The following is a 26,980-nucleotide window of genomic DNA, read 5'->3' as shown; positions in this document are numbered from 1 at the left end:
TTGGGCACCTCAGGGCACCTCCTAACTTCGTGAAGCCAGTTTTTAAAATGATCATTATAGTTACTGTTACTTCATATTTTGATCACATTACACTCTTGTGTGTTACTCAGGGCTTGGCCCAGAATAGCCTTTCCTCCTGAATGCTCCACAATGAACAGTTCTAATAAAATGTGTTTAAAATTTCTCAAAATTTTAATCTACAAAATATTCCCAATGAGGTGTTCAACTGTTTATCTTTTGGGCATCTGAACTCATCCATTGTTTTGCATTCTCTTGATAGGCCATGTTCACTACTGTTAGTTTCATCCAAAGCTGCTCCCCGCCGCCCCCCCCCCTCCACTCTCTCTCTCTCTCTGTCTCTCTCTGACCTGAGATTAGTATCCATACAGATTCTTCCTCCTTGCCACCAAAATTTTTCTTTTGCTAGCACCTTTAGCAACCCTCATGTATTTGGGCTTTAATTTAGTAGCAGTTGTTGCCTGTATGGTTAGTCTCCATTTCAATTTACATCCTTATCACCAGTTAAACTGGTAGTAAAGTAATAGATTTTGTCATACGTAAAGCGGCAACAGTGCTGGTTGCCAGTTTCTTGAAAAACGGTCATATTGTACATTGTAGCACCCCACCAGAAGCAATGCTGGCAGCTTGTCTGTACCTCATCCCTTCCAGTCACTGAATAAACTGTTGAAAGACCAACTAAAGCTGTTGTAAAGAACTTGCAGCAGGTGGTATTTCCTGTGCCCATCAGTTTCCAGCCCACATAATCTGTCACTCAGTTGTGGAGAATTGGAGAGTGACTCAAAAGCATGGCTGTAAAATGATGGTAGCGGTTTTGGCTCACACGCAGAGCCTGTTTTTTTGGGGGGGGGGGTATTCTTACTAAAATTAGTGCCATTGGACATGGAGATCCCTTGGGGTTACCCAGCTGTCAGTGGGTATTTTGGTGGTACCTGGGGTTTTTAACTGTGTGCACTTTTTTTTTTTTGCCTTGCTTCCTTACTCTTAGAAGAAAAACAGGGAAAAAATATGCTTTACTGAGCGATGCCTGAGAATCTACTCCTTTGTCAGCTGTGTACCACTAGGGCAGCTACATGAGATGTGGACTGTAAGAAAAACAGATTTTAATAAATCTCAGTTGCATGGTCATTACTTGGGTAGGAGGAGTGGAGCTCGGCTCACTTAACACAGTGTTTATATTTTTCTTAAACCTCATATAACTGCTGAATAAGGTGGACCAGGGTATTTGCAGAGCAGAATCCTTCTACTAGAATCTCTTTCACTAAAAGTGACTTTGTCGAATTGCAAGTGCTTGTCAGAATTTGTTTAATTCAAATTGATTATAGCAGAACAGGGACCTGCAAAGCCTGCCTCAGGGTGGGAGAAGGGACTGCCAAATTCTAGGGCAGACCAATATTCATTATGTGATTGTGGGGTTTGCTGCTATCTGAATGCATTGATCTGCTTGTGGAGCCTGATTATACAGGTGGAGAGATTAAATACAGGAAAGGGGATAGAAGAAGGAAGGGATGAGAGACTGATGGGGTTATTAGAGAAAGGAATGACTGAGTTGGCGAAAGGCTGTCCCTTTCCTCCTCCTCTGCCCCATTACTATAATTCTATTTGGGTTCTCCCAAAATCTAGCTCTGGGCCTCATTTATTCTGTACACAGGAAATAGCAACAAGATTGGCAAAACATTTTAATTGTGATCGTCTGAACAATTGCTTTGGAGTTTAATCTTCCATTAGTAATGATCATTTAAAGGAAAAGTTGAAAGTTCTCAGCCTCTGATGGAAACCTTTTATGGTCAGATTTTGATCAGCCTTTATTGCTTCATCTAAACCTCTTCCTTAGTTCTCTTTGGCGAAGACTATATTCAATAGCTGTTGGGTTTTTAGTAATTATTAGACCATATACTTTTTTACTGTAGCAATAACACTGCCCTATAAGTGCACATTAATTATTGCTAAGTTGCTATGCAATTGATGTCGATGCCAATTTTGCTCTACGTTCACTCTAAAAGGAATTGTCGGGATTTGTTCTGCAGCCCATACTCATTCTCACTCAGCCAAATCACCCACTGTTTTAAAGGGCTATGTAAGGACATTAGGATTGGGGCCCATGCTAGACAGCCTCTCATTTGTTTACTGTTTCTTGCTGTAGCCTAAAGCTTTGGCAACTACCAATGTATTCCAAACAGCAAAGCAAAACCCTTTTTTATAGTAAACATAACTCCTGATCTGGTGAAGACTCACCAGCAGTGGGGGTTATTTTAATGGACATGCTGTATTACTTTAATCTAAGCCTTTCACCATCTGTTCTGCCTATAATAGTGAATGCAAAAAGAACATATTTTACATTTCAGGGTTACATTAGTAAAAAGTAAGATAAAAGTGATTTAAAAGCATGCATATGTTCTTAGTACAATGCAGCCCACATCTGTGATGTTTTTTCTCATGGCTAAGACACAAGAGGAAAAGCTACTAACGCCTCATCTAGTGAAAGTTTTTCATGGAAAAGAGGACTCCACTCTGAGAGGATTTCACTATATATTTAACAGTTTATAATGATAAAAACCTGAGCAGGCTGCCAGGAAATTAGATAACTGTAACATCCATTGCATGAACATCTGGCATTGTGTGTAAAGCTGGCTGTTGTTGCTGTCTATGGAAGGATGAGGGCTGAGGCCAATGGGACACTTGTATTCAGTATTATGGAATGAGAGGTCAGGTGTGTGTGTGGTGGGAGAAAGTGGCAAAAAATATTGTAGCCTAATACATTTTTATGGCCTTTCTTAAACTAAGCTTTAGATAGCCATGGGAGGATTGATTTCTTCCTCTTTCTACCCCCAAAAATAAAACCCTCCCGAAAATTCTCCTGGGATAAAAGGAGCATCAGTGAGTCCAAATGATCCCTCACTGGGTCGATGCTAATCCTCTGATCACTTCTCATCAGGCTGGCACACTGAACTAGCACTTTGGAAGACAGCTCTAGTGTCTGGAAGTGCCAGGTCAGTCTGTCAGGAGCTGGCAGCCCAGCAGGAAGCAGTTGAAGGACTGGAAGTGGTCTTGAAATAGATCATTTGAATTCATTGTTGTTCCTTTTCTGCCAACAATATTTTTAGCTTTGGAAGGTGTGATTGATTTCAGGCGTTGCCTCAGGCCAAAGAAGTCCTTCATCTTGTCCTAACCTTTATCTCCTAATTTGATTAGACAAGCCACATGTCTAAAAAGTACTGCCTGAGAGCAGACATGGAGAAAAATGAGCAAAGTTGAAAACTTTCAATTATGCAGGAGCAGTTTCTTTACAGAAAACAATGGTTTCTCTGCTTGTGATTGGCCAGATTGCTATTGAAACCAAATTCAGTTTTCTGTGCCCTTTCATCACCTGGGCTAATTGAGCCTAATTCTAATTTGAGAGGAGCCATTTTCATTTTTGTTTCAACAGAGCTCAGAGCTGCTGCTTTACAACCCCACTAAAACTACCACTGAGGAAAGTCACACTTACCCACATAAGTGATCCCACCTGTGAACATCATGTTCCCAGAAGACATAAGGGTGGGAAGGCAGCAGTAGAGACAGCTTGACAATGCCAATTGGAGAAGCTTTAAAAGAAAATGTTTTAGGTTATGTCTGTCTGGGCTGTGGACTGAGGATATGCTGTCATATACAGGCAGGCTTTCTAGATCACAACCACAAACAACTCATTGTGTTAATTTAATTTGGCCCAGGGCCTAGCAGCTCCAGGTCAGGTCTCAGATGACCACCTTTTACATCAAGTACAAAGTCTTGCTATTTTTGGTTACTTGGCTATATGGCCATTACCTGGTGCATTTCTGATACATTGGATATGTGCCCTTTGGGATGGTTCCCTGCTCTGTGAGATATGTGTGTGAGACCTGTTGAATTCACTCTTATTTTTACCTATGTGAAGAAGATCCCCACAGAAGTCAAACAAATTTTCATTGCAACCTAAATATATCATTAGGGACAAAAACTCTTTCCATGTTGGTAGCAATGTAGCTGCATAATAGAGCCATGAGAAAAAAAATGCCCATCAAAGCTGAGCAAAATTTGGAATGTTCATCCTGTGAGAAATTCTAACATTTCAACATTTTATTGTCATCCCAAATTAGAATGAAAAGTTGAAATTTCAAAAACTTTTGTGGAACAGAAATTCTGAAAAATTGCTATTTGGAAATATTGAAATGTAACATTTTGACATTTTTGATTGAAATGAAACAGTCTGAATTTGGGAATGTCAAAACACTTCATTTCTAGTCAGTACAACATTAAACTGCATTTTCCCATTGTGGAGCATTGCCTCATGGGAGTAGTGGTTTGGGAACCTGATGCCCCTACTTCCCCTTCCTATGGAAAATTTCAGTTTTCCATTGGAAATTCATTTTGACAAAAAATTCCCAACCAGTTTAATGCCAATTATTTTTCATGTGAAATCATGTTTTTTTCAAAAAAGTATCTTTTTTTAAAATTAAAACACTGAAACCATTCTATTTTTGGTAAAAAAAAAAAATCAGTTTTTGAAAACCGCAATCCAAAAACTGAACCGAAAAGCATTTTTTAAATTTAGTGAAAACTTTTACCAAAGCATTTTCAATTTTTTTGGTTTCCATTTTTGTGTGGGAAAAAATGAAAAAAAACATGACCAAAATAAATTTTTGTGTGAAAACTTTTGTTTTAGTTGAAAAGCCTATTTTTGTCAATTTATTTTTTTATGAAAAAATTTCAAAACAAACTCTATGTCCTTGTCACAGAAAAGTTTGAGGATGTTCGTCCTAGGAAGAGCAGAGAAGAGTTTATTTACTAGCTTGGCACACAATGCTACATCAATTAACAAAAATTCACAGCTAACTGAAGTCCATTTATGTGAGCTAAGGTAGGGTAAAGTATAATATGATATTATATCCCAACTAAGGGCTGATCTTAGCCAACAAAGGCTGAGAATCCTATATCCCCGGCTCAGAATGTTGGATGGTTTTCCAGACTGGTTTTAAAGGGACTAATTTGTTGCCTCTTCTTCCCTCACCTTCATCTAAAACCCTATATATCTGAAAGGGTTTGGTGTCCCCTAAGACTGTGAGATAAATAGGGTTGTACTGGACTGTTAGTCATTTGCTCCACCCTGCATATCTTCTGCCCATAAGTCTGTATGTAGGTCTTTTGCATTGAATTTTCTTTTGTGAACAAATAACAAAACATGAGTGGGCTATGAAAAGCTGCTAGCATTTCTTGGTTAGACTCATGTTAGCCTTTTTGTCAGCAAACAGAGTTCATAACTCAAAATGCTGCAGAAATAAGCAATTAAAAACACACACACATCCCTGCCCCCTTCCCTGACCAAATAGTTCCACTGCTGGAGTTGCACAGATGGTTTAACTTTCCTGAAGTCAAATATATGGTCAGTAGTTTTGATTGGTAAGTGCATTCACCTTGATTCTGTTTGATAATGAGGAGTTTCATAGCAACTCAGTTTAATGAAAGAGAAGGTAGCTTATGTTTTTAGGAAAGAAATTTGATTTGTACCAAAAGAAAGGTTACTGGGTATTTACAGGGGGAGTGAGAGGAGTTGAGAATTACAGGTTCTTTTAAGCATATTGATGTAGGGCATTGATATGCAGTACTAGAGAGATGAGAGTTGCATGTTTTGGTCCCATCCCATCCCATTCCATGATCTTGGCAATAGCTGATGTAAGAAAATGATCCACAAGTTTTTATGGCAAAAATTAATAGAAAGATACACAAGCTGTAATAAGCATTACTTATTCAGAAAAGCATCCAGAAATTCATATGCTTATCCAAAATTTAGCTTTACCTTTAACTCCCTCCAAGCACAACCCTCCTTGCGCCAACTGGCCCCATATCTCTTCCTCCCCCTTGATAGGTCCTGATTCTGTCTGCCCTTTGTGTTCTCCCCCACCATCCAGTATTGTTCTCAAGTGGGGATGACCAGATAACCCTCTTCCCCTGCTCTCGTAAATGGTCTCCTCTTCTGGTAAATAGTCTCCAGTAGTTTGTTTCCTTGCTCTCATGCAGGAGGGCAGTGTAACCCTTTGGGGTCCTGCTGATCCACTGCTTTAAAATTGAGGAGCACTCTGGAGCTTTTCTCCACAGTATTTTGAAATCCCTGAGTGCACCGGAACCTTCCTTTCCATCAGCAGTAGGTGAGAAAGGAAACTCTGAGAAGACCTGCCACCACAGGTAAGAAAGTGAGATATGTGGAAGGGACAGGGATCATGACATAGGAATTTCAAAACAGGTTCAATTTTGGTTTGGAGATGAGCGCGTGTTCAGGGTGAGAGGTTATTTCAATCCATTTTAAAACTGCTTTTGAATGGAAGAAGAGAACTGAATTATTGAACATCAGTGTTGAATTTGGTGAGCTAGACTTTACATGTCATAAGAGGGCTTTTTAAATGGGGGAGGTTTTTTTTCCAGACTTTTCTGATTTCTGCCTTGTTGGGTATGAGCTCATCACAGAATGCTGTACAGGGAAAGACTGTGAGATGAGTCCCCATCAGAAGAAGAGCAACCTTTCCCCCAGTCTAGTTGCTTATGTTGTCTTGTTCAGGTTTAGTTATGCCTCTGCCTTTCCTTTTGTGTTACAGTATTCTGGATTTCACACAGAAAGATCTGAATCTGACCATGAGAGCCAATGGGGTGGAAGTCCACTAACTGATACTGCCTCTCCACAATTACTGGAACCTGCTGAAAGGCCAAGCTCTCAACACCATGATGTCTCCTGTGCCTATAGACAGTACTCAGACCGCAGCTCTCTCTGCTATGGTTTTGCACTTGACCATTCCAGGTTGACTGATGATAGACATTTCCATACTCAGGCCTGTGAAGGAGGCAGGTGTGAGGCTGGTAGATATTTCCTGGGCACACCGCAGCCTGGAAGGGATACTTGGTGGGGTTCTCGTTCAGCATTGCCCCTGACAAAAACTTCCCCTGAAAGCAGAGAAGCATATGAAAACAGCATGCCCCACATCACTTCAGTTCACAGGATACATGGTAAGAGATAATTGCTGAAATGGTGCTATAGCAGTATAGAGGCAGATTTTCAAAGGACTGACTTAAACATGCCCAACTTGTATACGTGTGACTCCTGATGTGTGTGCTCAAGTCAGGGTTTATGTGTATGAACTGGGAGTTGTGAAGGTGCAAATCTGGGTTTTGATGATCTAGCCTAAATAATAAAATATTCTATTTGTTCCATATTTTTTTAACTGTGAAATTTAGTTAGGAACACATAATAAGTGAAATTTTAGCAAACGTGAAGAGGTGCACTTAGCATACGTATTTTATTACCTTGAGTGAAGGCTGTGCAAGTTTGGATAGAATAAGAACTAACCCAAATTTTTATCCAGAACCAAACCTAAATTTAATATGTTCTGTGGTTTGGAAAAAAATTGGAGATTTCCCCCCGCTTTTTTTACTTTTTAAACTTTTGATCCCTTCCACTGGTCCTCTCTTGGACTAGAAGTAAATATGCTGGGGAAAAAAAATAACAACAACCAAGAAAGACTGTTTTCCAAGTAATTCCAGGCAAGGAGTATTGGAAACTTCAAAAGAAGCCCTGATCTTGATTTGATAGAGTGAAGAGGTTTGGATAAAATTCACATAAACACTCAGAATACCAGGTGCTTATCCAAACCAAATTATACTTCCAAACTTTTTGAGCGTTATCCATCACAACCTACCTTGTGCTGCAGATGTTTCATATACAAATTAGCAAAAAAAAAAAAAAAAAAAAAGCCATGAGAAGCATAGAGATCATTATAGACTATTTGTGGCAGTCCAATGTAGCAGTAGTTGTGCATATTGAAAAAAGAACTGGATTGCAGCACTAGGTATTACCTAAAGAACCCATGAGAGCACTGAGCCAAATCCTCAGCTATTGTAAATTGGCATAGCTCCATTAACTTTTAGCATGTGGCATTATAAGTTTAGAAAGAATAGGTACTGTTTCATTCCAATAAGAAAAAAAATATGCTGAGAGAGAAAATGAAATAGCAGATTCAAGGAAATACAGTCTGAAAGAAAGAGAAGGAAGAATAGAGGCCTCTAATTTGCTTTGGTTAGTACTGTTCTGCGGCTTTCTCTTTGTGATAAGCTATTGCACTTCCTTGTATTCTGCTCCCTAATACTGATATTCATGAGTTCATCTAGCTTTTTCTTCCCAATATGAAAACTGAGACGTGTGAGTTGATTTCACAGTTATAGACTGTGATATATATATTTCTCATGTTATAATTGTTGGTGATCACGCTAATGGAGTAATGTAAAATATTATTTATGGACATAGTGTAGTTCTTACAGATATGTTAAAAATATATTTATCACTTTTTTACCACAGAAAATCAAAGAAAGCCGAAAATAGAGCTTGGTTTTGATTTGCTTCTTAGTTTAACTTTTATTCCAGATGCTTCAGATAATTCCTCATTGTATGAAGCTCCACAGATCTATTACAGTGGATCTTCAGCCTGCATGTAGCTTTGGGGGCAGAACCAGACCTGTCAGTCACTATCAGGAAGGGAATGTCCCATGTTCTGAAGAACCTACCAGTTTCATTCTGCCTCCACAGTTGCAGACAGGCAGTTCCAAACCACACTACTGCAGAGCATCACTCTTTCCCCAAACAACCTCCCTTTGAACTGACTGGACTTAAAACATTTGAACTTTGCTTCCAGAGCTGCTTCTTTGGGTAAGAATGTGATTTTTCTCTTCTCTCTTTCTGAGGTGTACTTGAGTGGTGCAGTGTCACCCATGCACAGGCTAATAATGGTGGTCAAAGCCAAGAAGGGGAAAGCAAAATTAATGTGCCTTCTACACTTCTCCCCTCTTTTTGTGGGCAGGGCCCTCAGTAATGGTTCATTCCAGGCAGGAGTCACCTAGGCCTCTTGTGACAGGGCAGGCCATACTGGAGAAATAGCAAGTGGCAACTCCACATCTACTCCCCACAAAGATCAGCACCAGAAGACCAGAGCACTGAAGGAGGCAAGGAAAGGTACTTCCAAACTACTGGAATCAACCTCTTACATCTCCTCAGAAAAGACCACACAATATTTCTCCTCTGGATCTAAACTGGAACCATACATCCCTCTTCATGAAGCCCTGGAGGATGTCACAAACAAGACAAAAGGTTCTAAAAAGTCTACATAAAATGTGTTGTTTCTCCCCCAAATGAACTCAGCTCTTTTCTTTCTTGTAAAGGACATAGCAATTCCCACAAAGGGAGATTTTCTTCCAAGGGTTCCATGGACTGGACAATTGATTCATGCCTTAGAAGAAATTATGAGGCCAGTCTGGCCAACCTTGAGGGCTTCAGCTGCCTCCAAATATTTTGCCTGCTCTACCTTTTCATGGACAGATATGTTTTAGCATCTCATTTTCCTCAAGACCAAGGAAGCTTGTGGTCTAGGGACCTTTGTCTGAAAAATCTTCTTGGTGACAGAATTGGTTTTAGATGCATCCCTTGATGCACTACATTTCTCAGCAAGAACAATAGGTTACAATACAATGTTCTGCTTCTGGTTTTCCTTGTAGAAAGCACAAGTGCAAGAGAACATCTCTCATGTGTTTCAAAATACTCTGTCAGAAAGCATTTTGGAGAACTGACAAACTACGGGGGACGGGGGGGAAGAGGGGATTGGAGTATTTGGAGAAGACAAAAGAACATTAGCCTTTCGTAGGCAGTAAAGAAGAGAGAAAAAGCCACATTTCAACTGTAAAAAAGCCTTTCCTTGTACAACTAGAGGGACAACCACTACAGCAAAGAGAGAAAGAACAGACTGGAGGAGGTTGTAGTTTATCAGACAATAGCCAGCCTCCTTAATATCATATCCTTACCAGTGTGCAGAACTGGTCACTGTTCATATTGGATAAACATGTCCTGGACCTCTCCAGAAGGAATACTCATTAGAATTTCATAAGAGGCCTAGATACAGATTCATTTTCTACTCTAACTCAATCTATCCAGGAAAGAAATGGGACAGGAAGAAGCTATTTACACCTTCTCCCTATAGATAAGGGGCTATGGAATCAATCTCCTCTTACGAGGAGGGCAAAGACCTATACTCCATCCTGGTCAAAAAGAGTCAAAAAGAGATTGGGCAGAAGCAGAGAAGTGCTGGATTTTAAACATTTGAACACATTTAAAAAAAAAATGGAAATTCAAGATGGAGACTCTGAAATTCATCCCAGCAATGATCAGCAATAATTTTCTGTTGCTTGTAGTCGAAAGGAGACATAAGTCCATATTCCACCATTACCATCCCACAGAAAGTTATCATGCTATGCCAAAGGATAACATCACTTCCAACACAAGTCCTTACCTTTTGGATAGTATGCAAAGACACGAGTGGTCCTAATAATAGCTCTCAAACAAGAAGGGGGGAACCATATTTATCCCTTCCTCAGGGTCCCATCCAGAGCTAAATTGATACTAGATGCTCAGTGTAAGATTTGGATTCCAAATAAGCATAGGGTGATATTCTTGGAGGAGTAGCAAGACAAACTGTAAATACTCATACAGGAAGTGAGTTGTACTACAGTGCCTCTAGTACAGTCATTCATGTTCCTCTTGGACATGATAGCATTGTACATAGATACACTACAGTGGACCACAGGCAAACTGAGAACTCTCCAGAATTTTCTTCAGTCCCTTCCATATTCCATATTATCCCACCCATCAGTGAAAGTGGGAAAAGTGCTTCATAAATCAGACACAGTTATGACAATGCTGCCAGCCTGGAAGTATAGGGCACTTCTTTGGGGGTCACAGACAATCCAGGGAACATGGCCCTGGCAGAAGATGTACAGCATGAGAGCTCAGAATTATTTGTTATGGACTCAGGCAACTGGCTCTCTCCATGGACAATGAGCGTATATTGGCCGCAACAGACAATATATCCACCAAGTCTTTTCTAAACAAGTAAGAACCAGAAAAGGCAAAGCTACTATTGTCTTGGGCAGAGAAAAACTCTCAGACTTCTTGCGGGACCTTGGGCAAGTTACTTAGGGCCAGATTTTGAGCCACTTACCCTTGAGGATGAACACTTATACAAATAATCCCTTTGGGACAAATTCTGATACCTTCACTCACTTTGAAGGCTTTCTCCATAAGCATCCACGTGAAGCCTATGGGCCCATTTGAGAGGTAAGGGGCTGCTCACTGTGAGCAAAGGGATCAGAATCTGGTCAATAATTTTGCTAAATTTCAGTTCCCAATCTATAAAACGGGGATATTAATTTTAAGAACTTTGAGAAAGGACTATCTTCTATTTATTCTTTGTACAGTGACCAGCAGAATGGAGTCCTAATCCTGACTGGGGACTCTGGGTGCTACTGCAGTACAGATAAATAATAATTCCCTGTTTCAGTATATTAAGGCTAAATTAATGTTTGTGAGGCGCTTGGATACTATGGTGATGGGCCTACAGCTAGCTGATGTTGCCTTCAGCAGAGTGCTCCACAGTATAGTATCCCAGATATACACAGAGAATGGAGTGTATATAGTATTTGGCCACAGTTATTAACTTTATCACCCACACTAGAGGCACACTGGTGATAACATCCCACTCTCATTGATATGTGGACCTTAATACAAAGACGAATAGAAAATTTTATCTGTGCTTACCTGAAAATTTTCTTTCTTTGAGTAATAAGGTCCACAAATCCTGCCCTCCCAATTAGACAATATCGTTTATATAAGCTGAGGCAAAACATAGCATTCAGTAATTTGCAGAAGTCCTTCTTGTGCTCTGCAATGAACATGTATATTAGCAGGTGTTTTACCAGTTACATTATTATATTGTCTCTGTAGTTGGGTATTATCCTCCTTGGCTGTGGAAATTCTTTCAATTGTTAGGTTCTTCAGGGGTAGGGTTACTCCCCTCCTGCCAGTGATGGATGGGTCTGGTTCCGCCCCCTCCACTGCATGCCAACTTGAACACTCACTGTAGCAGATCTGTGGGCTTTATTACTTGAAGAAAGGGAAACTTCAGGTAAGCACGGTTACATTTTCCTATTCTAAATGTTTGAGACAACAATATTCTTGCATTACAAAACTAAGTACAGTGCTAATTTGCTATATCTGTGAACACAAAGGCAACTGTTTTGTTATTTCTCTTTGTTATTGCCAGGCAGCATGTATAATGTGCTATGTAAGGCCACACAAAAACCCAGTGTCTGGATTTATAATATACTTTACCTACATCTTAAAGCACAGAAGGGGTTAAAAGGACACAGTCTAATAATAATAAATAATACAAATTTATATAGCCTTTTGTGGGCCTGATTTTCAGATGAGTCTCAATCCACTTTCTGATTTTCTGGATGCAAAATGGTACTTAGACAGCCAAGTGCTGCCAGCTGTACTTGTAATTCACTGTAGGTGCTAATTACACCTCCTAATTACAGACTATCATTGAAAATCAGGCCTTTATGTTCAAAATTTGATCAAGCAGACTTTCTCCTCAGAACACCCCTCTGAAGAAGTAGCATTACCTGCATATTAGAGGTGAGGGTGGTAAATGTACATTGGTTAAATCAAGGCTAGTGGTGTTAGACCCAGGACTAGAACTCAGAAAGACTGAATGGCAGTTTTGTGCCCAATTGATGTTTTATATCCTTTGCAGAAGAAATATTGCATTAAGAGCTCAAGCACAAACATTTGGGTCAATTAGCTCAATTGGCCTATCTTGACAACAACACTTATGTGGTAGGAAGAATGGTCTTAAAGTTTAAATCACTTGTCTGGGTCTCAGGGACCCGTTTTGAATTCCTGGCTCTTCTCTGGGCTTCTTTTGTGACCTTGGGGAAGCCACTTAACCTCTGCTTCTGTTCCCCATCTGAAAAATGGGGAAAAATAGTACTTATATTGCCTCTTGTCTACTTTTTGTGTCAGGGACTGACTGTCTTTTATGCACAATGGGGCACAGTTTGGGTCTCCAGGTGATACTGTAAAGCAAACAATAACCAGAAAGACCAATACAATCCATTGTTACATTAAAAAGAGGACTTTAGATTGTTTACCTTCTTTCTGAGATCCACACACAAACCAAAACTGATGACTTGTTCCCTTTCTTTATCTGCTCTGCAGGGAGAGGACACTGGGATGAGGACAGTGTTGTTAGCTCCCCAGATCCTGGCTCTGCTAGTGAATCAGGAGACCGATACCGTACTGAGCAGTATCAAAGTAGTCCACATGAGCCCAGCAAAATTGAAACTCTAATAAGAGCTACCCAGCAAATGATTAAAGAGGAAGAAAACAGGCTTCAGCTACAGAAAACAACCCCTGATCAGCTGGTCTCTATTAACGGAGCAGGGAAAAAGCACTCTATTTGTTTTGCAAACTACCAGCCACAGCAGTTGACAGGGGATGTCTGCCGTGTTCCTACAGTTGCCAACACCTCTCCTTGTGAACACATCCAGCAACGAGATGGAAAGCTTATGAGCCCACATGAAAATGATTATGACAACAGCCCCACAACACTGTCTAGGATAAGCAGCCCAAATTCCGACCGCATTTCTAAATCTAGTTTGATACTAGCTAAAGACTACCTGCATTCAGACATGTCCCCCCATCAAGCCACAGGGGACCATCCAGCAGCTTCTCCAAACTATTACACCTCCCACAGGCAGTACTTTGACAAGCATGCTTACACGTTAACTGGATATGCTCTGGAGCATCTATATGACAGTGAAACCATTAGAAACTATTCCTTGGGCTGTAATGGATCACACTTTGATGTGACTTCTCACTTAAGGATGCAGCAAGATCCAGCACAGGGACACAAGGGGACATCTGTTATAATAACCAATGGAAGCTGATGTTTTTTCTAAAATATTTTGTGCTCTAAAAAAATCTTTGAAATATAATTGGAAGATATATAAGTTTTAATGCCCTTGTTGTTACCAGCATTTGATATACCACACTGCACTAGAGAGAATAACCTAAGGTACTGGGGATGAGTGTGTTGACACGTTACTGTAAAAAAAAAAAATGCACTGGCATTCAGGGTTATAGTGAATGGAGCTAAAGTCAAAATTGCTGCCACATTATATAGAAAAGAAGATAGAGGAGGTCTGTGTTGGGAGCACATTGTGGCAGGCCAGCTGAGCAATTCATGCATGTTGTGTTGGAGTCAGTTGATGAAAATACGGCCAAGGGCAGACTCTCTGAATTGCATGTGCCCCACAGGTCTTAGTCACCAAAACAGCTATGCATTCTTTACATGCAAAAATGTGGATCATATATCTTTTCAAAATACACATAAAATGGGTACATTAACTGATTTGTTTATTCACTAGACTCTAGCCATGTTATGTTGCTCAGTGTCAGAAAGCATCTAGGACTAGCCAAAAGGAAAAGAGAGAGAGAGAGAGAGAGAGAGAGAGATCTTCAGAATTATTACTTTATTGAATAGCCACACACATAGTTACACACTTGCTTGACTTGAAAGACATAAATTGAGCAACATAGTTATGACTGGCTACTGGACTGCTTCCTCATGCAATATTTAAAAGAAGAAACCAGAAAGGGGGGATTTCTCAGCCTGGTTTTGAGTAATGCAGAAGATATGATTGTAACAGGAAGATACTTTGAACTGTGATCACATTCTGGATGAGGGCATGAGATGTCTGGTAAAGTGAAATGGAAGAAAATTAGTGAAGGGAAAGGGGGAAAAGGAGCTGAAATAGAGAGTGGTCCAAGATGAATTAGTTTAATCTCATAGTGATGTATACCATGTAACCAAAAATATGCTGTGAGGAAAAAAGTGTTACAAGTGGCTGAACTAATCAGGAGTGAGTTAGAACCATAGGAGGAATTGCATAAAATTACTGGAAATTTGGCTGTAAGGACTATAAAACACAACTATATTAATGTAAGGATATAAGAGACAAAGACAGACAAAGTGAAGACTGCAGGGTGACTGTGATAAATTCTGAGAAAATCTTTGGGAACATTAAGAAAGTGAAGGAGATTGTAAGGACTCAAAGTTGGAAGAGGTAACCTGTTGACTGAAGTGATGGGTGTGATTTTGAAAAAGGCATACATTCTTGTCTTGTTCACAAAGGAAAATAGGGAAGAGATATCAGGAACAGTCATGTAGTAACCAGGGGAAGAGAAAAAAAAGATACTAAGGGAAAAATCAGGGTCTTGAGAGAATATGGGGAATAAGAAACCCCGGTGTCCGATGACTGACTACAGCATCAGGGCCTGCAGGGACCTGCCTTAAATTAAGAGATGTGTCAAAGGAGGTAAGTAAATATATTTAAAAACCTTATGATCAGGGAGATACTGTTGGACTGGAGATGAGCTAATATAACACCTGCACTTAAAAAGGCAGCTAGGGAAGATCACAGTAACAGTCATTGGCACAATCCTTCAAATGATTTCAGTGGGAGCTGGACCAGGCCCCTTCTGATTATACCAACCTAGAGTATGGGCAAGAGGGGGGAATGTTGTAAAAATGAGCTGAGCACTACAGAATGGCTTGATTTGTAATGTAAAAAAGCTAGATGTATGGGAGTTTACTTTCAATGGTCATAAGACACAATCCACCAAGTAGAAGGTTGCTCGGAGAGTTTGGATAGATTACAAAAGTATCAATCTTCAAAGCAGGGCTAATCAGTAGCAAAATAATAATAATCCGGGTCACCAAGTAGAGATTTACTTGGAGACCGAGAAAATCACATAGCCAACTTGGAATACTGTTATATACAGTTCTGATCACTTTGAGGCAGATTCTGATACTCTTACACCACAAGCAATCCCATTTGACTTCAGAGTGATCATTCATAGTGAAAGATACTCTTCCAGAAGAGAAAGATGTTACAATCTGGCCTTTTTTATCTAAAGCTCATAATAGAAAAGGTAGAGCAGAACACAAAGCAGAAAGATAAAGAGAATGAAAGATCTAATAAGTGTTTAAATAAACTGGGTCTGTTATCTTCGGATAAGGAAAGATTTAGAGGGAATGTCACTGATGTGCACAAAGTTCTGCATGGAAGAGAGATTAGATAACAGTATAAGGTTATTTGAATTAGTGGCAGATATGAGCCAAGGGGCATTAAATGTTAGCCAAGAAAAAATGAGAACAAAACAAATTTGGAGAGAATTATATTAAATGAAGCCTAATAATCTGAATGAACTATAAAGGTCATAAACAGGAGCAGCTAGTATAAATAATTTGTAAAAAAGATAAAAACAAGGCAAGTATTTAATGTTGTTGGGAAAAATGCTAACAACTGCTAACTCAAAGGGGTGGATGGACCAAAATGGATTTCTTTCAGCCCAACGATTTTATATATTCCTAAAAAGTTAGGAATGAGAGGGTATTTTTGATAAGTCTAGTTCTGGATACATCTTTATTTAGTTTACACCTATGAATAGTATTAACTTTTTATTTGGAGCCTCATTGTACAGTATTAAAATGTGATTTGCTGAGTAAAACAGAATAGAAATACATGCTATCATATGTCCCTTGGAAACTGCTAGTACATTACAAAAGTGACTCTAAGTAAATATGAATATTATACTAGATTACATTATGAAAGGCACCTTCATAAATGACTGTACTTCTAACACAGTTTGTTTATATTCTTCATTTAGGAAAAAAGCAAGTAAGCTATGCAATAAAGATTCCCTGTTACTATTTACTGTGATCCCATATAGAATAAAAGTTTCTAAGCAACTATTGCTAAATTAAATTTCTCCTATGCTGAGATTTTCCATAGTTTCATTCCACTACAGGGGCTAATGCAGGAAGGTGCAATGTAATAAATATAATATTTAAAATAACAATACAGTGGTCTGGTGCCCTCCACCTGCAGCCATGTTGTAAGACAAGCAAGACTGACACTTGCTCATTCCCCATGCAAGATGGCAGCAACTATTGCTCCTTCTTAGTTCATCACTGTCATTGACTGGAGGCACTTGCCTGTTACGGGCTATCTGATTGGCCATCCTGCTCCCTTAAATGGCCAGCTTGGAGGGAACAATTTTATCTTAACTTCAAAGCTGGCAAGGAGCTTTTAATGTGATTTTGAAAAATTATTACAAATTATTTGTAAGCATAATTATTATGTAAGCTTAGGGACAGTTTGCAACCCTTAACTGTAGCATTCATTACTGCAAGTGGCATAACATGTACTTTCCTGTAGGGCACAAAGCTTACACTTGTTCATGACATCAGTGCTTATTGTATGACATACTTTAATGAACTTCATATTTAGTTCAACTCCCCACTTAACCTCAATGATAAAATGTAAAAATCCTCAACATCCTTCAAGGAATGTATGTTTTAAAAAAAGAGATGAGCAATTTTGGAAAATTTGAAAATGCAAGATACAGTATTTGCTTTGATATTTTTCAAATGTTTCATATTAGATCATTGGTATCACTTTATACCTGAGACATTTTAGGATATGTTTCAGTTCCACAAGTGCAACTAATACTATACTGATTGCACTGTAGTATGCTACCATTTGATATCATAATAGCATTATGTCAACAAACATAACAACAAGTGAATATGCTAATAAAACTGCAAACTACTTATGATGACCCTTATCAAAAGTTTGTTGAAACCAATGGGAGTCTTTTCATTGAATTCAGTGGGCTCTGGATCATGCTTTCTATGTCTTTATTTGATGTTAAGAAAAGAATGGAACTGTCTCTCACTTATACACAGTTGCACTCAGTGGGCATAGTGTACATGTTTAAGGCCAGAGGCTTATACAAATTCTTAACTTAGGGTAAGAAACAGTCCTATTGGTTTCAATGGATATATTTGTGGAGTAAGGTGCTAATCTAGCAGAATCTGGCTCCTAGTGAGTTGGCACTAGTTTTTTTGGGTATGTCTACACTACAGGATTAATCCGAATTTATATAATTCGAATTTAGGAAACCGATTTTATAAATTCGAATGTATTCGGCCACACTAGGCACCATTAATTCGGTGGTGTGCGTCCAAGCTACCGTAGTAGCATCGATTTCCAGAGCGTTGCATTGTGGGTAGCCAATAACATCTAATTGCCAATAACATCGAATTGCGGCCACACTAACCTTAATTCGGATTAACAATACCGATTTTGACGCTACTCCTCTCGTCGAGGAGGAGTACAGAAATCGAATTAAAGGGCTCTTTAATTCGAATTAAATGGCTTCGTTGTGTGGACGGTTCCAGAGTTAATTCGAATTAAAGCCACTAAATCCGAATTAAAGGCGTAGTGTAGACCAGGCCTTTGTGCACCTGGAAGATGTAACTATGAAAACTGTAAAGGGAAATGCCCCCCAAATGACATGTATTACTAATGCAGATTGTTTTTTCTATACATGCTTTGAATAGGTTTAGAAAAATGTGGGCAGCTCTGAACATTGGCGGGTGCCAAAGACCAAGAACATTTTGCTGTGCTTTCACCTTTTGGGGAATAGCCAACTTACTTTTTTGATGATGTTCCCACAAGTACTATCACTTGGTGTAGTACAGTAAAATCCTATTTATCCAACACTATTTAATCCACAAAGCCCTCCTCTTATCTGAATCTCAGTTATATCTCTACTGGCATGAAGCACTTATTCAATAATTTTCCTGATTACCTGAACCACCATTTATCTGAAAGGTATTGCTAAGCCCCCAAAGTATTCAGATAAATGGCCCTGTGTGGTATTTCTGCAAAACACATGGATGCACTGGAAAAGCTGACTGTCTGTTGAAGAAGCACCAACTTTTAATTGCAGCACCAAAGTCCAACAAACTCATGGCTATCAGAACGGGCCTTCAGACCTTCCATATGAAAGTTCACTTTGGCTTCAATTGGGGTTACTGCTCACAAAACAATACCAGGATCAGACCCAATTATGGGTATTTTGGAGGCAGTTATGGTTATTGTCTGGTAGCAATGTATTTCAATTCAGGTTTTTCCATGGAATTCTCTTAAATTTACACTTAGCAGCATAGGGTCGAATCCTGTTCCTATTGAAGGAAATGGAAGTTTTGCTACTGACTTCAATAGGAACAGGGTTGAGGAATTTACTTCCACACAAAAATGCATGCTGGTTAGCCCCAAAGTAATCCAGACTGCGATATTCAGGTAACTAGAACACCTATTTTATATATTGTTTTATTAAAAATGGCTATTAAGTAATCTGAGTGTCTGCAGTAAAAAAACCCAACAGTGCTGTACTATCACTCTGGTACCATATACATCATTCTGTTTGTTGTGAATAAGGCCCCTGGAGCTCATGGGTTAGCAAAATATTTTTACTGCTCAATGCTCCAAAGGGAATTATTATTTTGGACAAGGAAAATTAAGTAGCATTTTCTGCAGAATGATGAGTGACAGTGTAGCTCCCTTTCACAGAAAGCATCCTTGGAGTGTCTGACAGTGAAAAATTACATGCAAGGAAATTTAACTCTGGTGTTCAGTTCATGCACACAAGAGTTGTGTGGATAAATCTTGGCTCCAACTGGTAAGAATGCACCCCTTTCTGAAAGAAGGGTAATTTATGGCTCCTGCCATGAGACTATACATGAAAGGAAAGATCAAATATATAGGCATTATAGGAAGAAACAAAGGTTTTTTGGCAGGTTGTATCCACTATTTAACCTCTCCTTTCAAATGGTAAACATAGGATTCTAGGGTTTAAAATACAATTTTTAAACATTTTTATTTATTGAAATTTTGACTGCATGTGATTTTGCTCTTAGACACTAAAAAAGTAGGACGTTTGGAAACACATAAAATAATCTTAACACATTATAAAACAGTACAGCAGTTCCATTTCTAAATAAATAAAGTCAATGGGGAAGAGTTCTTTTAAAGCACTGTAATTTTTTCCCAATGGTAAATATTTCAGCACATAAAACTAGAAAAAGGCACTTCAGAAACAATGACATGTTCATATTTGTTTTGACGAGCATATTTAAAAAACCCAACCAAACCTCAACTCCCCAAACTCAATGGATTATATTTATGAAAAAAGACACAGGTTGCCAACATTTCAAATGCCATGCCTTGCAATGTATAGGTTCTAGTGACACTGTAGCATAACATCTGTAATTTGAAGTTTTCCTTTGGAATGTAATGTAGGAAACACAATTTAGCTATGTTAACAATATCTTGCAAAGTGTTCCCATTTATAATTATTTATATTGTAAATAGCTTTCTGAAGTAAATTTGAAGTTAATGTGCATAAGATGTATTTATTATGTGAAGATTTTTTTGGTTTAAAATATAGTTACCAATATGCAGTTTTTGTCTGGTTTCATGAGTTTTTAAGCAAAGGACAATCCTTTACATGGAAACATTTTCAAGAATGAATTTTAATCAGCTTATGAATACCTCAGAATTTAAAGGCTGTACAGGAGAAATTACTTAATTGGATTCCATCGGCTTTATATTTGAACAAAGTGTATTGAAATGGTACGTAGCACTGTTGGCACGTGCCTTTGCAATTCATTGAATCTGAATGAAGCATAGTTACGTTTTATTCTTCATTTATAATTTGCAGTTTATAATCCACTTAAAATACCAAAACCAAGGACCACTGGACGCTAGGATATGGCGAGGCTGAGACATACCAATAACTCGCCAGTTATTTGCAATATTATACACACTGTTTTAGCATTTGTATTATGGCTGATGTACTGAAGTGCAATCCACTGCCAATGCCCAATTCCGGGTATGATTGGGTCTTCCCCTGTCCCTGGAAGCTTTGGTGGCTGCAATCCACCTGTCTCACCTTACCTGAAGTCCCTGCAGCTGCAAAGGGAAGGCACTATTGCAGGCCTTTATGGGGGTAATTAAGATTAGTTGCACAACATCTAGGGACACATGCTTCCTGCAGCTACAATCCCCCCATGCTACCTCTGCTTCAAGCCCAGCAATGGTTGTTCTGGAGAATGGCAGTTCTGCAGAAAAGGCCCTGGGGATTACAGTGGATGAGAAACTGGATAAGAGTCAACAGTGTGCCCTTGTTGCCAAGAAGGCTAATGGCATATTGGGCTGCATTAGTAGGAGCATTGCCAGCAGATTGAGGGAAGTGATTATTCCCTTCTATTTGGTACTGATGAGGCCACATCTGGAGTATTGTGTCCAGTTTGGGCCCCCCCCCCCCACTACAGAAAGGATGTGGACAAATTGGAGAGAGTCCAGCAGAGGGCAACAAAAATAATTAGGGACCTGGGGCACACGATTTATGAGGAGAGGCTGAGGGAACTGGGCTTATTTAGTCTGCAGAAGAGAAGAGTGTGGGGGGATTTGATAGCAGCCTTCAACTACCTGAAGGGGGGGGTTCCAAAGAGGATGGAGCTAGACTGTTCAAAGTGGTGGCAGATGACAGAACAAGGAGCAATGGTCTGAAGTTGCAGTGGGGGAGGTCTAGGTTGGATATTAGGAAAAACTATTTCACTGGGAGGGTGGTGAAGCACTGGAATGGGTTAACTAGGGAGGTGGTGGAATCTCCATCCTTACAGGTTTTTAAGGCCCGGCTTGACAAAGCCCTGGCTGGGATGATTTAGTTGGTGTTGGTCATGCTTTGAGCAGGGGTTTGGACTAGATGACCTCCTGAGGTCTCTTCCAACCCTGATATTCTATGATTCTATAATGGTTAAGTTGGTTTATTAGTTGGGTATCAAGTAGGAGGAAGAAGGATTCTGAGCCAGAAGGTTGGAGTGGAAGGATAAAAACCTGAGGGTGGGGAAAAAAGGTTTCTGAGCATGAGATGGGAGGAGTTGTGAGCTTGGGGAGGGTGGGAAGAGGTGTCCTGAAGCATGGTGCTGTGGGGAGAGTTAAGAGCTGGGGAGAAGGGTTCTGACCTATGAGAAAGTTGGGAAGGAAAGGTGGACATTCTAAGGTAGGGTTTGAGGGAGGGGCTAAACTTTGGGGGTGTGGTTGGATGAGGTGTTTTGAGTAGTGAGTGTTGTTTTGGAGGTAGTCTAGAAGATTTAGGGGGCTATGTAGCTGGGAGGAGGTGATGGATTGAGTGAGGTGAATGGTGGTATGTGTGAATGAAGGGACATGGGTGAGTGGAAGCTGGTAGGATCGGAGCTACCTTGGAGTGGGCCGGAGAGAATGCTGGAATTGGAAGAAAACTGACAGTCATAGAGGGTGGACACTGTTTCATCCACTCCCATTCTAACTGTAAAATGTCACAACTTTTCAGTGTGGGGAGTGGAGGAGCTGGGGAAAGAAGGAGGGGGTCTTTTCTTCCATTGTCCCCATTAGCTGCCCTCATGCCTCACCAAAATCCTTTCCCAGGACACCTCTCCCTGGTGCCCCAATTTTTTTACTTTGAAAATCTGCTTGCATTAGAAAAGCAGCTTGCATTAGAAAAATAGGATACATGAGAGTGAGGGCTGCTGGTAAGGAGGCAGTGGGGCCTCTAGTTCCTGCAGCCCCATCAGTTATTTTGGGCACATTTTTTTAGGTTACTACTTTGTGAGACATTCAAATAACAAAAGTTATGAGAACTCGGTGACCTTTTACTGTCATATTCTTACCTCTGGGTGTAAGCTGAGGGGGCACTTAAGGCTGCAAAATTATCTCAACAAAGTGTCTTGAGCAGTTACAACTGTCCTGTAAAACCTAAATATTGATTTATTTTAATAGGAAAGCAATTAATTTCCTGTGGTTTGTCCCTTTAATGTGGCTTTTCCAATCATTGGCAGCACCCTTAAGCTTGCAAACAGCCTCCACCTTTTTGTGTGGCCCATGCAAAGGTCTGTCACAATTGCAGTCCCTACGGTTCGTGGAGCACAGGGACTACTTTGATAGTGTGGTATGGGGGTCAAAGAGCACCCCAAAGGGAGCAGAGACAGGTGGAGAAGTGGCCCTCTGCACAACAGCCAATGGAGTAGACCAACTACAATGGCACCATCCTAAAGAATGTACCAGACCTTATATAACTCACCATATGGTATGGCGACTCTGTAACACCTGCTACTTGGACCACCTGGTATTTGCCACAATTTGGCCCTCTGAAATCTAAAAAAGTATCTGGTTCTATATGCAAAGAGAGGAAATAACGTTAAGTGCAAACCTTCCACAAACAACACTTTAGTTCTCTTTGTAGATGTGACAAATGTGCATTTTTTTTAAACAGTAAGTGTTGGCTTTTCTGAAGTGCTCATCATTGACCATATTCTGCTTCCATTGAAGTCAATGGTAAAACTCCTGGAGTATGTCTGCATGGAACACTAAGCCCTAGGTATGACTCAGGTATAAGCCCAAGCTTCCACTTCCCTCCACACAGAAATCAGTCTGACTTGGGCCTGGAACTCCTCTGGACTTGGGCCTGTGGATCCTGTTAGGGGAGTGGGTTGGAGTACGAGTCCCACAGTGTGGATGCAGCTCAAGTCTGGGTCATGAGACTCAGGTCTGGAGAGTCTGCCAATGCTATCCTAAAACCTGCTGCATTTCCCAGCCCTTCCATCCCCAAACTTCCCACTCACGTCCCAGGAACCAGAAGCAACCTCCTGGTTCAAATGTAGCTGCTTGGCATTTAACCCTTCATTTCCATATGGACTGCTCAACTTGAAACAATTAACCTTCATGGGTATTAGCTATGGCCAGTATTAAGAAGAAGTCCAGCATCAAGTGTGCTGCTCGCTGGCCAGAGGAACACAGCCAGATCCTGGTTACCTCTGATCTGAGACAAGAAAGACTCAATTTCAGCAAGAGCACAAGAAATGGACATTTCTACAAAGCTATATCTGAGCAGGTAGGGGTGTTGGGGATTGACCAGACAGCTGTACAATGCAGAGCGCAAATAGAGTGGCTGAAGACAGCCTACTGTCTAATGGCACCTTTGGGAATTCCCCGTCTTCCTGCCTTGTTTATGAGGAATTTGACCAGATACTGGGAACTATAGTGAACACTGAGCCCACTGTGTTGCATGACAATGTGCTGAGCAAGGATGGCATCCTTATAACCTCCCCATCACAGGCAGTGCCAGAGGAGAGCCAGCCATTGGATGAAGGGCAAGAAGTGACCCTCGTGTTGCGTCTGGTAACAGAAGAGGTTATACTGCTGGAGCAGCTACAGCACATCCTCAGTCTCTTTGCTGAGGAGCTGGTTGGGGCTGGCTCTGGGGAGCAGCCTGCTGCAGAACTGGCATCAGAACAAGCATTGGAACCAGAGTCAGAGCTGAAGCCTGGTAAGTTTCTGCTGCCCTGTTTGTTGTTGTTAATATGTGGATGGGAGAGATCTCTAGCTTGTGACCTTATTAAGTTATGAATACAAGCCATGGTTTTGGTCGGCTTCCATTCAGGCTGGAGCCCACACCATTTTCCTCACGTTCCCCACCCCCTCGCTTTCCACCTGACACCACGTGGGGTTTAAAATGGACACTGTGAAATGAGGAAAACAGTTAAACATGCAGTTATGAATTTTTTTATTAGTTAATGGCTGTTTGTTATAAGTAGGGGTTGGGACTCCTCAATTAACAGCCTCACATTCCCCTCCCATCTTATACAGCACACCCTATAAATCACCCATGCCTGTACTGTCCCACACAGCCTATAAACCAGTCCCCCAAAATCTGCCTGTTATGAGTCCAAACAAAACTGAAGTGTGTATTTGGTCCATAGGTGGCTTAAATATATGAGTCCAAATTACAGTGGAAGTTGGCTGTCTGGCTGTGTTAGCAGTCACTAGACGCAGTAGTTGGGTCTCTGCCTGGACACAGGGTGCTAGTAAGGAGGCTGTACTGTGTCTCCATGCTAAAATCAGTATCTTGTTGATTTTACCATGAATTTTCACCCTTGCTGCCTGGTGCTGAAAGAAACTTCTCACAAAGTAGGAACTCCAAGAGCATGGAATACTTATTAGGGCCAATTCTGTAACTCATGAGCCTCCTCCACTCTGAGATATGCTGGCCAGTCAGTCACTAGTTACCTAAATATCTCCTTAGCATAGACCAATAGTGGTCCTCTGATGATTCCACTTGGGGACATCCAGAATATCAATGTTCTCCAAGGCTTGCCCAGCGTGAAAGGATTGAAAAGCCATAGTTAGTGATTAGATCCATTGTAAGTCCGTCCCCCGCCCTCCCACTCCACTCCAGAAGAAAACAAGGGGGGGAAGTAGAAATCATTTCAATTGAATTTTGTATATATATCTTACCAGGATGTGTGATGGCTTTCAGTGCTGCTCCAAAGGACATCTGAAGTGGCTGGTGTTTTTTGTGTGTGAATAAAATTAAGCCATTGGATAAAAAATATCATATTTGACTGTGAATTAAAGCAGCATCTTTGATAGAGTGGAAAATGTAATTTTGTGTCAAGGTGAGACAATAATGGGCACCTTCATTTTCCTTTCAAGGCCTTTCCACCTCCACAAACACACAGCACCAGGAGTCTGGGAAGCAGACCCACTTATTGCAGGCAAGGAGAAAGAGAGTCCAAGATGAGTTGATGGGAGAGATTGTAGATAAAACAAATCAGCAGATAGTTCCAGAAGGAGCAGATTGAGTATCAGAAGGCTAAACATGCAAGAAGGGTGGAAAGAGAGAGAGAGAGAGGCTGCACAGCGTGAGGAGAGATTCATGGAGCATGACTACAGATTGAGGGAGGACAATACTGTGTAGCAGAAGGAGCTATTTGAGCAATTACTTGCACTCATGGCTACCAGACTGCAGGCTCCACAGCCAACTTCAGCTCCTGCCCCATGCCCTGAGTCCCTTCCACACTCTTGTGTCCTGCAGACGATGCAGTCTTTGGACAATTCAGGGGTTGGTTGGACTGTGTCAGAGGCAATGAACAGTACCCTGAACATTCGTCCACTCCAGTCCAGTCATGGCCCACACATATAAAATATACCAGAAACTCCAAGGAGAACATAGGGACAGAGGACACTTAGAAATAGTTGTCCTTGTCATTTGGTAACATGCACCTTTCATTGTTTTGGCACTGAGTTTGGTTATTGTGTTGTACATTTTGATTGCAGCTGGTTAGCCTTTCTGATTTTCAGACTGGTATGTAAATACAAGTGTAAAATAAAGCATTGAATTTGCTAACAAAACTCCAATAGCAAGTTTTATTAATAATAAATGTTAAAGTAATGTTAAATATTAATAAATGTTAAAGGTGGCACAAACTTTAATGCCATCACATCCCTATTCTCAATACATTTCATAATAAAAATGTAATAATTGTCATCACAGTAATTCATAAAGTGTGAGTTGAAGTACATGGCCAGTATTTACAAAATTCATAATACATAGCACCAACATATTTTAAAAAATCCCACAGCCACCTCACACCCATAAACAGCACCACTGCAAATACCATTTCATTCCCCCTCATGCACAGGACCATGCAAACCATTGTGTGTGTGGGTCCGGCATCAGTCATGACAGGCACACTGGTTGGTTGCACTGTCAAGTATGGTTCCATAAGCCATGGCTACAGGGGGTAAGCGGGTCCCCTAGAATAACAATGGGGACAGTGACTCTATTTATAACAATGTCATTTGTTGGGAATGTTCCAGCTACTCCATGAAGGTGAAGTCCCAATCTCCAGAACGTCCTGGCATCATCACCCTGCTAGTGCATCCAGTGTCCATGAATCTGCCCCTGTGGATGACCAGGGCCTGCATGATGATGGAGTAGTACCCTTTGAGGTATATGTACTCATGTGCTCCTGGTGGTGGGCAAAAAATAGGCACATGAATCCCATCAATGTCCCCAGCACAGTTTGGAAAGCCCATTTTCTCAAAACCAGCAAATTCTTTCAGGAACATTTAACAGCTGTTAAAAGTCCGGTCGGCAGTGCAGCGGGGGCCTTGGGCTAAGGCAGGCTCCCTACCTGCCCTGACTCCGCGCCACCCCCGGAAGTGGCTGCCAGGTCCCTGTGGCTCCTTGGCCCTGGGGCGGCCAGGGACTGGGAGGCTCCGTATGCTGCCCCCGCCCCTAGATCCATCTCTGCAGCGCCCATTGGCCTGGAACCATGAC

At 40.7% G+C, this 26,980-nt stretch overlaps 1 protein-coding gene across 1 annotated transcript in view; it reads left to right on the top strand.

Annotated features, from left to right (window-relative positions):
• Positions 1-13,851, top strand: part of SIM1 (SIM bHLH transcription factor 1) — a 57,388-nt gene extending 43,537 nt beyond the window's left edge. Inside the window, exons 10-11 of the mRNA XM_065401746.1 lie at positions 6,624-7,029; positions 13,121-13,851. Of these exons, the coding sequence (XP_065257818.1) occupies positions 6,624-7,029; positions 13,121-13,851 (1,137 nt within the window). The remainder of the gene's footprint in view (positions 1-6,623; positions 7,030-13,120) is intronic.
• Positions 13,852-26,980: the final 13,129 nt, after the last annotated feature.

This window comes from Emys orbicularis, chromosome 3 (assembly GCF_028017835.1).
Source record: "Emys orbicularis isolate rEmyOrb1 chromosome 3, rEmyOrb1.hap1, whole genome shotgun sequence".
Taxonomy (NCBI): domain Eukaryota; kingdom Metazoa; phylum Chordata; order Testudines; family Emydidae; genus Emys; species Emys orbicularis.
This window is presented reverse-complemented; position numbering and strand designations above follow the sequence as displayed.